Source organism: Galleria mellonella, unplaced genomic scaffold (assembly GCF_026898425.1).
Source record: "Galleria mellonella isolate WM207_F2 unplaced genomic scaffold, CSIRO_AGI_GalMel_v1 utg90, whole genome shotgun sequence".
Lineage (NCBI taxonomy): Eukaryota > Metazoa > Arthropoda > Insecta > Lepidoptera > Pyralidae > Galleria > Galleria mellonella.
This window is the reverse complement of record NW_026442172.1, coordinates 239,867-251,931: the sequence shown is the minus strand read 5'-3', so window position 1 is coordinate 251,931 and position 12,065 is coordinate 239,867. Positions and strand designations below refer to the sequence as shown.

The 12,065-nt window shown below is 31.8% G+C and overlaps 1 protein-coding gene across 1 annotated transcript; it reads left to right on the top strand.

The window, feature by feature from the left end:
* Nucleotides 1-702: 702 nt before the first annotated feature.
* LOC113523336 (protein PTCD3 homolog, mitochondrial) lies at nucleotides 703-11,743 on the top strand. The gene is made up of 15 exons (XM_026909265.3): nucleotides 703-867; nucleotides 960-1,142; nucleotides 1,689-1,917; nucleotides 3,603-3,826; nucleotides 4,318-4,414; nucleotides 4,651-4,812; nucleotides 5,693-5,867; nucleotides 6,505-6,635; nucleotides 7,036-7,154; nucleotides 8,244-8,328; nucleotides 8,929-9,070; nucleotides 9,683-9,791; nucleotides 10,191-10,389; nucleotides 10,793-10,968; nucleotides 11,576-11,743. Exons 1-15 carry the CDS (start codon nucleotides 842-844, stop codon nucleotides 11,658-11,660), a joined length of 2,142 nt encoding a protein of 713 aa, XP_026765066.2. The 5' UTR covers nucleotides 703-841; the 3' UTR covers nucleotides 11,661-11,743.
* Nucleotides 11,744-12,065: the final 322 nt, after the last annotated feature.

The window sequence follows — 12,065 nt, the reverse complement described above, 5'->3', positions numbered from 1 at the left end:
ATTTATAATATTATAAATTTTAAGAAATAAAATGCTATTCAAAATCACGATAAGGAAACGAGCGAATCCGTGACACATAGTTAATGTCATATTTATTAGATTATACAAATAGAGTATAAATACTCCATACAAATGCATCAAAAATACGGGTCAACTTTTTCATACTACGTGATAATTAGTTATGAGTGATTCCTTTATAACTTCTATATTTATTTTGTTTTATAATTTTTGTATCTTTTTAATACGCTTATTATATTTATTAAATAATATGTCAAGATACATTTTATGCGTAATAAATGAATGAATTAGTATATATATTGCATTATACAATATAAGAAATAAAACAATTAACAAATGTAACGATACAATTGTATAAGTATAATAAGGCGAACTTATTGCTGAGAGCAATCTTTTCAAAACAACCTTAGAGTAATGGACTAATTGTTGTACTAGTAGGTATGAAATTATTATGTAATTAAGAATGTTAACAACGTAAAACAGTTATTTTTAATTTGAGAATTAGCTGACAAAAAGTTGATCAGTTTTTGAGGCTCCATCTATATAATCGAAGACCGCATTACATAATGAATCATAGACCAAGGATAGTAACTACCTGTCTGTCAATTTCATATGACATTGACATTTAAGCATCATTTCGGAAATTTGAAGTAAATTGTCACTGTCACATAGAATAAAACATTCAAAATAAAACATTCAAATACCACTGAGAAAGTTAAATTAAAATCTACTAAACTTATCTCAATTTTTGTATAATTTATTGCCAAAATTAATATACATTCTATTCAATTCGTTGTACACAAAATAAATTATATTAGTATAAATGTATTCCAATATAAATTTGCCAAGGTTTGCATTTTAGGTTATCTTTGTTGAGTTTTTAACACTAAAGTTCCTGCAATATTACTTAATATACATAAATTATTTTTTTTTATTAATAGGCAATGGTCCAGATTATCGTATATTTATCGGACGTTAACAACTTTGGAAGGACAGACGCTTCCTCAATCTACTAAATCGAGTGACGGCATATCGCCACCGCCTCGAATCCCTAGAGGTCCCACAGATATTCTTCAAGCTTTGGCTGCTACCGTAGGACCAGATCCGACAGCTGCTCATTACAAGTAATATATATAACAATAAAATTAAGTTTATGACATTGATTTACAATTATTCAAATTACATGTAACCATTTTTTATACACAACTTTGTCTGATACACATAAATAGAAAAATAGCCTAAGTTGTACTTAAATTTTATTAAAATTAGCAGACCCGTTAAGACCCCAAAATATAATAAAATGTGCTGTTCTTTTCTGTCATAGCTATGGAATGACTTCAAAATTTATATTTAACTACATGTGTATTTAAATAAACTCTGTGTCAACCAAATTTTGTCCAACAATTATTAATATTTTGATTGTAGTAGTGGCAAACAATGTATATTCACCACCCCTGCCCTCAAATGCTTTTTGTTTTACTTAATGGTTAGTGGGTGGAGAGTACCATATAGTATTGAGCTCCCCAATTGTTGCTATTTGTTGCACAATAAAATATGTATAAATATTTTATTGTACAAAAAAGAATATATAAATTACTTTTTAAGAATCACAATCATACATTTCCTTAATTACAAATTATAACTATTGGTTAAAATTAATATATTTTTAGATATCATGATGATCCATATCTGATACCATTATCAAATTTTCGTAAACGGTCATATGCTCTCTCTGCTGAAGCCGGTCGCAAAGCAGCAGCATGGATCAGAGATGAACATGCCGAATTATTCAATACCCGTGAATGGGACCCTCCAGGCAAGATGAAAACACCATATTTTAATGCTGATCCTCATATTGATGCATTTGCACCAAAGCCACTATATAATGATGAAAGCAAGGTAATTATTCATATATCTGTACTATATATTGACAGTTATCACCTCCTAACTAATATAAAATATATCAGTTAGGAATTTATATTATATACAGTATTTTTATAAAATAAAAATACTGTATATAAATTCATAATTTGGACCTTTTTTTATCTCCTGTAAATTGTGTCCATTTTATTTACGAAATTGATCAAAGAATAAATTAATAAATGTTAATATTATATTTTACACAATAATTATACTAAGAAATATACTGTTTGTACATACTAAATTATAGATACTATTAAACATTACCTCTTCTAAATATTTTAAAATAAGCAATTACGAAGATAAAACCTTTCATGTAATGAAATACACAATGCTAATAAACTAATATTATCCTCTTAAAGGATGAAGCTTGTGCCCAGTTGTGAGATATTAAAAATAATCTTTGGTACTTAGTATGTCAGTGTGAACATGTTATACGAGGTCTGTCCGGAAAGTTCGTATAAAAGTGTTCTGGAATGCGAGAAAGAGGAGTGGGGAGGCCAGGTAAGCGCAGGACCCCTTCCTTATGTCCCTAACAATGCTTCAGTTCTGGTCTGACCGCCGTGCGGTGCGAACTGGCTTGTCACGCCATCTGTGAAGTTACCTCTTAACGAAACCCCGTCGGCATGGAGCCCGCTTCCGTTGAAGAGCAGCGCGTCGTAATCAAGTTTCTCTCGAAACTCGGCAAGAATGGCCGTGAAATTTTTGCCGATCTAATTCGATAAGACATCCGGGGAACCACGAACAAAAAAATCAAGAAAATCCCGCTCAAATGTCAAGACAATGTTGATTGTTTTTTTCGATGTTCGGGGGATTGTCCATCAAGAATTCGTCCCTCCAGGCCAGACAGTTGATGGAAAATTCTACGTCGATGTGCTCAGACGCCTCAAAGCTCGTGTGGCACGAGTTCGTCCAGAATTGGCGCGAGAGGGGCATTGGATTCTTCACCACGACAATGCCCCTGCCCACACCTCTCTTGTTGTCCGTGAGTTTTTGAGTAAAAATTCCATTACGGTGACCGAACACCCCCCTATTCGCCGGATTTGGCCCCGTGTGACTTCTTCTTGTTCCCAAAAACCAAATTGGTACTTCGGGGGCGGCATTTGGGGGACATAAATGAGATAAAAAAAGCTACGACGGGGCAGCTGAGAAACCTACAACCAGAGGACTTTCAAGGAGCCTTCTCACAGTGGAAACGGCGTTGGCACAAGTGCATTATGTCACAGGGGGAGTACTTTGAAGGGGATAAAATTGATTTACCTGAATAATTGTAAAATAAAATTTTTAAAAAACTTTTATACGTACTTTCCGGACAAACCTCGTAAATAATATTATAAATCACATATTACAATGTTACGTCTTCTCATTGATGTTCTGTTTGTTAGCTGTTATATTATATGTGAAATTTGTTGATAAATAGACATCTTTAAATGTATATAATGTATCATAATAATCTGTTAATATTACATTGCACAGTCTTTATTGTACATAATTTACATTTGACATATTAAAAAGATTGAATATACATTGTTGGGCTTATCCCATAGAAGATTCTCTTACAGTCAATCTTTGAGAAGCTGAAAGAAAACTTTTGAATATTTGTAGGTAAAAACTGTATAGCTTAAGATAAAACTTAATAATATAATTATAATGATGTTTTTAAGGTGACAGAAGAAGATTTAAAATACACAATAAATAATGCCTTATTAGAAGACTCACTGAAAATATTCCAACTCCTTGGTGGAACTAGTGGAGTTAATGAAGAGCTGAGAATTGCGTTTTTGCAACTTTTATGTTTTTATAATGAGAAGGAACCAGACTCAATGGAATGGCTTGAGGAGAGGTGGTTTTCTGCAAACATAAGAGAACGACAGGCAGCTACATGGAAGTAATAATAGCATAATAAATATAACTAGACATAAGTTTGTTATAAATTTTTTTATGTATGAAGGAATATGCAGTTTAAAAATAACATGACAACCCATACATCATACTTTTAAAGATTTCACTTTTCAAGTTTTGTCATTATAAAATACAAAACTAGCTTGTACTTTTTGAGAAAAAAATTTAACCCCCATATTCATATAAACTAAAATTAACAAACCTATTTTAGCAATTATGTACTTTGTGACATAATTTCTTATTAAAATTCTACTCAAAAAAAGCTAAATAACTAAAATAAATTTATTATTGTTTATTTTTATACATTTTTATGAACATGTATTTGTAACAACTTATAAAATAAACTCACAATACACTTTGCTAGTGTAATATGAAATCAGGACTAGAATTAAATTGTCAGCAACTTTAAAACATTTTTTTTCGAATATTATGTATAAACATTAGTTATTTTTTATAAATTAACCACAATTACCACAGGTTGGGTGGCCTAGCTGATAAAATATTTGAATCTCTCGAACCAAAGACATCTGAAGCATACTGTTGTATTATTCAGGGTATGGCGAAATACTATCAAGTAAGTTTATAATATAATAATATAATTTACATATAGTTATTACTTTACAAGAGAAATATATTAATGTAGAAATTTTACTAGTTACATAAATATTAATTTTGATTCCAATACAATATGGTGCCACTATTTTTCTGTGTGAATATCTTATAAGCATTTAATTATAATTTTTATAGAAAACTTCAAAATATCACATAGATATATGTTAATTTGCTTTGTATCATGATTGCACTTTTCAGGCTGAAAGAGCATATGTGTTGACTCAGGAAGCGAAAGATAATGGTATCAAACTTTCAACCAGTGTGTATAATTCACTTCTTGGTTGTATAGGATTTTTAAAAGAGGGTACTGCTCTTCGGACTGAAACACTTAAAAGTTTGTTAGTGGAAATGGAAGAACAGGTAACATTCTATATTAGAATAATGACTTGTCCATAGCTGGTGATTTTCTTTTAACAAATCATTCAGCAAACATTTACTCAAACTCATTTACTAAATTCCCCTGACAGAGAATCGATCCCACCACTTCACAGTGAAGATCGTCTAAAGATATTATGAATGTATTAGCGTAATGTAAACCTTAATAAGTTAAAGGGGTGAAATTTCGGTCGACTAGCTTTTTCCCGCGACTTGATCGCATGGCCGAGTTATGTTTACTGACTGGGATGTAAAGTAGTCCTAATAAATATCTTTCTCCATTCTATATAGTATGTGTATATCAAATTTCATAATGTTAAGGTATTAAAAAGTAACAAACAAACTAATTTTCATATGTATAATATTACTAAGGAAGTAAAGATTAAATGGTAATAAAACTTGATCACACCAAGTACATTTTGCAATGATATTAAATAACTTTTAAATTTAGATAAAGAATTATAAATATCGTAAATGCATTTTTGTTTGCTTTCTTATGTATATATTGTCATGGGAAAATCCACTAGGTGACAGGATGGTGATATCATTATAATCTTAGAGTAATAAATAGAGCAAATACATTATTCTCATTTTATGACTGTTGTCATCTTATAAATGATATGTTAATTGCATTGGTTTTTTTTAGCTGCTAAGGGAAAAATATTGTTTTAACATTTTTCAATCACTTAATAGTTTAATGACATATTATTTTCGCATTTTAATAATATTTTTTTAAAATTTCTCGAAGTGGAATGAAATAAAAAAAATTGAAGCGTTGATGAAATTAATATCATTATTTCTAATTTAAAGCTGCCAGTTTCATAATGAACATAGGCTTTAATATTTAAATTCAAAACATTTTTAGGGCATATCTCCTAATAATGAAACGCTAACCTCATGCCTTCGATCTATATCGGCGTGGGGCGGCGGTAAAATGTTGCAACAGTTAGCGCTGCAAATCGTCGCCGAATTCAAAAAATTAGGAATCGAACCTGGACTGTCTGCTTACTACTATCTCCTGTGTCTATTCTGCAAAGAACGTAAGTTGATTAACCGACCTACCGACATAACTCACGAGAACAAAATGGTGCGAATTCTTTTAAAAAAATCTGAATAATAAATATTCATTTCAATATTAATTGTATGTATTTATGCTTACAATTTAAGATGAAGGAAGTATACTTAAAATAATAATTCAGTGTGATCATTCTTTGTTTTTGAGTTCATTGATTGATTTTCCTTTGCTTGAGTCATGCACATCTAAACTACTATACATATTATAAAAATTAAATATTCGTTTTTTTTTTTTATTTGTAATAGATAAATTCAAAAAATACTTTGCCAACTTTTAAAATACTTACTTACCGTATAAAACCGGGACAGGTTCCGCTAAATTAAAATAAATTTGTGCATTGTCCAAGCAAAAAACGCAATTTTAAGAAGTAAAATTTCCAAAAATCATTCTTAAGCGACTTCTGAATAAAGGAACAATCGAAGGAGGTTTTTTGCTTATTTACTTCTGTTCCTTTTATGTGATATTTGTACTCGAAGCTACGTCCACTATGTGACCGAGATATGTTTTATGATTGACCAGAGATAAGAAGAAGCCATCATATGAAAATGTACCAATTAATTCTGTAAAATATTACAATCCACTTATATAATTTTATGTTGCAGGCGGCCCACGTGTCGACATTTTAAGTGGAATATTAAATGATTTAGAAAAAAGAGAGAGCTTGGAGCCCAAAGAGCCTACGGACACAAACTTCTTTATTACAGCTATGGGAGTTTGCAGTGATCACTTACAGGTAACTTCTTATATACTTTTTTCCATGGATCAGTAATATCAATGTCTCGCATTATATTTATTTCTTACCGACTTAAATAAAAAAAAATTTAATTGTGTGTGTGTGCGTGCGTGCGTGCCTCTGTGCGTTCGTGTCTGCGTGAGTACTTTCTTACGACCGTACATGCGTTGCGCGCATGCACACGTACGCGCTTGTATGCGCACGTGTAATACTACATATTATGCGTGTACGTGTACACGCATATAATATATATACGTATAATATGTATTCCTGGATATTTTACGATCGATGAGGTGTATTTCCATCTAATCATGATTGAATTTTTTTAATATACAATGACACCAACTACAACTGTCGTAATACTTTTTACTAATTACTCTATTATTTTGCATTGTTTTAGGATATAAATTTGGCAGAAAGATTGCACGCTCTTTTAATGAAGGACGATAATTACAAATTAGTTGGTGATGCGTACAAAGAAAGCATTTACTATAGACATTTCGTTACAGTAGCCTGCAGGTATGTATAAATTATATTGATCACACTTTATTTATCATTATTAAAGTTTTAGTTAATATATATATATATATATATATATATATATATATATATATATATATATATATATATATATATATATATATATATATATATATATATATATATATATATATACTCCTCCTTTAAAAAGATTTGAATGAAATATGTAAAAGTGATGGGAGGAAATTCGGAAATGACTGCGAATATAGTAGAAAGGTAAAAAAACATTACGCTGATCCCAAATAAATAATAGAAATAAGAATGGGAAGATATTTCGTCTAAACGTTTGTTTGTTTGTAACACTTCTTAAAAAAAAATTCTACAATGACGGATTTAGCGGATTTCTTTCAAGCGACCTTTGAATGTCTGATAGAAATTATGAACTAATAAAGACAAAAAATAATAGCTTATTAAAAAATAAGAAAATAATAGGTGTTAAGTATTAATTACTGATAGAATGCCACAAAAATAAAGAATGAAGATTAATTTCACCCAATAGAACTACATATTTATATTATACCAGAGCGAGACTTTGTACAAAAGTCGATTGCTTGGGTACCTCTATCCCATTCGTGTTTCAACCGTGAAGCAGCTGTGTTTGCATGGCTGTGTTTCGGTTTAAAGGGTGGGATATGGCGTGAATTTACTGGGTACAGAGGAATAGCACCCGAGTCCTCAGGAATGGCAACGCATGGGGGTATCATGGGAGAAACAGTATACTCTGTTATGTCCATGGTACTGCTCATGTCTATAGGCGACGGCTACCACTTTCCATCAGGTGGGCCATCAGCTTGTTTGCCATTCTAAGTTGTATAAAAAAAATTGTCAAAATGATTTATTTGTATAGTACAATTCTTATATACATTTGTATGTGAAAATATTTTATAATCTTAAGTTAAACTCATGTCATGAAACTTATTCAAGAGATGTGTAGGTAATTTTATTTTATTCAAGTTTCGAAGTATTGAATTCATCATTGAGATATTTCCCAGTATCCTTTATATGTCTATAGCCGAAGTTTCATCAATTTATTTGTGCAGACGATTATTATGTTTTATTTTGTCATAGACACGCGCCCTTCGAGAGGACTACCCAGCTGTTGGATATGTTAGTTCCCAATGTGTATGTCCCAGAGCCTACAGTGATGGAAGAGGTAATGTGTTTATTCCTATTACTATCATCTATATTTTTGTTTGTGATTGTTTACTAATTAAAATATATATTATACTAACTAACGGCCCGACTCGTCTTTGTATGGGTAGTAGAGCATGTATACTCACATTTTTTGCATTAACTTGTTGCGTCTAGTAAGAATTACATGGGTATAGTAATCTATCCTTGAAAGATAGACATATACTATTGCAAACGTTTTTGTAGACCTAAAAAAAACACTTCAAACTTGGCCAGTCTATTGTCAACTTACTTAAACTATATAACTATATAGATCACTTTTATGTTCAGCCGTTAACTGTTCACTGCTAAACATAAGCCTTCCCTGTAAGGTAAGTTTTGTTAGTAGTTACCACGCTTGGCAGGCTGGTTGGCAACCGCAGTTAGGCTTTTAAAGGTGTTTTAAGAGGGATGCTGCTGCCCATCCCTCGCCCTTCCTTATTCGCCTCTTGCGACACCCAAGGGAATGGAAGGTGTGACACATTTTATGCCAGGACATATACGGTGTATATATATATATATATATATATATATATATATATATATATATATATATATATATCATGTTGGTTGTTGTTACCAGATAATTAAGACCCTGGAGGTGGGTGGCGCGGGCGACCGGCTGGCACAGGTGTGGTCGCAACTCGTCGTGTTCGGGATCGCAAAGCGCGCCAAACTCGTTGAGAGATTGCTTAGTGCCATGTGCAGTTGCTACCAGTACCAAGGTCAGTTTTAGAAAATTCTAGATTATATCATCAAACAATAATAGCAATATACATATATTTATATATTTAATTTCTTCTTTAAATTCCATAACATTATAAATTAAGGCAAATATAATTTCAGATAACATGAGTAGGTATTTTTCTTATTATATGCCTAAATTCATATTCTTATTTATTTTGATGTACGCAAATTGTAACACATCTCCCTCAGTTTTACTAAAAATTGTTCTATCATTTTATTTGTATATTTATTACCTGTAAATTTTTCATAAATAAATTAATAAATAAAGAATATTAAAAGTAATATTTGATATTATTTGTGTTATTATTATTTGACAGATATGTATTATTTGTTTATTTGTGTGAGTGGTAATCTAGATACATCCCAAACTCAAACAGAGCTTGTACTGTGCGAGCTAGACTTGTGATACATTTACATACGTAATACTTACATACTTAGAGAACGCACAAATCAATACAAACAGACATACACGTTTGTATTGTGCGGAGATCGAACTCAAAACAATCGTGTGAAGAGACAGTTAAATTACTATATCACCTAGGTCGTTATGAAATACTTAAACTTTTCAGTATATACGTAACATTTTATAGAGAACGAAGTCAAAGAAAAAATGAGAGCGGCAGCTGCTGATGTACTGCGATACAGCCAGCTAGCTGAAGACAAAGAAGAAACTAAGGACCTCAGATCACCCACGCAGAAGTAAGTGGGAATATCCAATGGAAGTTCAAAAGTACATTCATATTTTCTATCAATTGGTAGAAAATTCCTTGTTCCTTCACTTTGATAAACTTCGGTATGTGGTACATTCTTAAACGACTGAACGAATTTAAATAAAATTATTATTTTAACCAATGCATGTCTTAGAAAATAAACTCAATTCAAGTGAACCAAGCCTAGTTTCAACTAGAACATAATATATATATTTTTTTATGCTACTTAGAATGGCAAACAAGCTGACGGCCCACCTGAATAAAATAAAGTTAAATATAATTGTCATTAAGAATATAAGTCTCATTAAGAATTATTTAAATCCTTACGATGAGCCCTGCGATGATAATAATAAAAAATATTTATTTTTATTCACTTATTTACAAACAGATTATCAGCCACGACGCTATCAAACATTATCGAATTATGCTCGGACACACAAGACAAGTCAGACCCCAACTGGGACACCGTATCGGAAGCATTGCAGAAACTAAGACGGTCTGAAGCCGTTGGTGTACCGAACAAACCACAGGTGCTGGCTGACGTGGCACAGAAAGCAGCCACTGTTGGAAAAGCGGGAATTGCTGCCGTGAGTATCTTGCTAATGGTACAGTCAGCATCATTTACATGTCCGGATTTCCAAAACCTCGAAATTCCATTAGGATTGTTTATGCTGACTGTACCTTATCTTTTTAAAAGGTCTTTTAAAAATTATAGAAACAAATATCATCACCTTATAGTAGTAGAGGGGTGCGGAGAGAATTGTACGTAACAAACTAACTATACTCCTCCCATTGCTAGCAATATGATTTATCAAGTCGACCTTCGCACGGAAACCATCGTAGTTAATTCCTAGTGACCTAACTTCATCCTCACCTCATTGATACCTCGCTAGCGATGGCGCAGACGGAGTTACCAGTCCATTTCAATCCCATAAAAAATATTAGTCCATTATAGTAGGCAACTACTAAACCACACCTGCTGGTTCTCAGGTGGCTGTGACCTACCTCGCGGAGTGTGGATTCGAGGAAGCAATATCGGCCAGCACACAAGTGCTCGGCGTAATGCTGAACCGGCCCCAGGAGGAAGTCAAGCAGTTGCTGCAAGAGAGACAGGGCCTCGACTCCCTGCATCCTTCTGCTTTAGCGATCGCTGACGCGTACCACTTGTAAGTTGATTACATAGGTTTTGTATTATAATTTCTTCTTGTTTTCTGTCTGACTTCGTTTGTTCTTAAGTCACAACATGATAGTTTTTACAACTTTTCAAATGAGTTATTCTTTTATTTTGCTCTTTATTATTATTATTATTTTATGTTTTATTTTATTATTCTATTTTCTTACCTATAAAAAATTCCGAAAATTAGTCCATTATTATGAAGTAAATGAAAAATTATTTAAATACCCGTTAATATTCGTAATTATCGACACTTGATGGGACATCGTATATATATTGATATTATTAGAAAACACTTGTACCTACTCTTCCACAAAAAAAGGTTTTTATAATAAATACTTGACCGGTTTCCAGCCATCCTTCAATTAATTGCACAAGAAAAAACTAGTATAAGATAACTTTTGAAAATGCCCTAAACAGCATGACCGGTCGGGTATTTATTTTACAAATTATGATTTTATTTTAAGAGTAATTCTAATAATATCAAAAATTCATCAAGCTATAGTATTTAGAATACAGTCTGAACCTAAAATTTGCATTTATAGAGATTTTGACTTTCCGTAAAAACAATTGCTAAAGTAACATTTATGTACCTACAGAGCTAAAACCGGTGCCCCAGCCCAAGACCTCGATACGTCGACGAGCTCGGAGAGTGACAGTGAATCATCTTCGGAGGACGAGTAAACAAACTATTTATATATTATATATGTAATATAACTAACTGTAAATGTTATCAGAAATAATAAAATAAGATTAGATATATCGTATACACCTTGTTTTATTATGTGACACAATCGTTACTGTTTATTTCAGTTATCTTTACAAAGCAAAATCGTCTCATCATTAAGGAAAATCATCTTAGTCTTTAACTGAAATAATATTTCTCTAATGCCAAAATTTTACCTCTTTATTTTGCCCTTCAGACGGCAACAAATTCAGACTAGCTTTTTTCAAATAGACTTGTTTACAAATATTTTTAAATTGTCATTTTCGATTTATCTATTGCAAACTCAAAATTTTGTGATACATTGAAAAGAAGCCACAAGAAACTCAATACTTACGATTTAAAATTTCTATTAACATTTGTAT

Excerpts from the sequence above, each read along its gene's own strand:
- LOC113523336 (XM_026909265.3), top strand. The coding sequence starts at position 842 with ATGTATTCCAATATAAATTTGCCAAG. Across the intron at positions 7,155-8,243 it reads TTCGTTACAGTAGCCTGCAG|ACACGCGCCCTTCGAGAGGA; the intron begins GTATGTATAAAT and ends ATTTTGTCATAG. Across the intron at positions 9,792-10,190 it reads CTCAGATCACCCACGCAGAA|ATTATCAGCCACGACGCTAT; the intron begins GTAAGTGGGAAT and ends ATTTACAAACAG.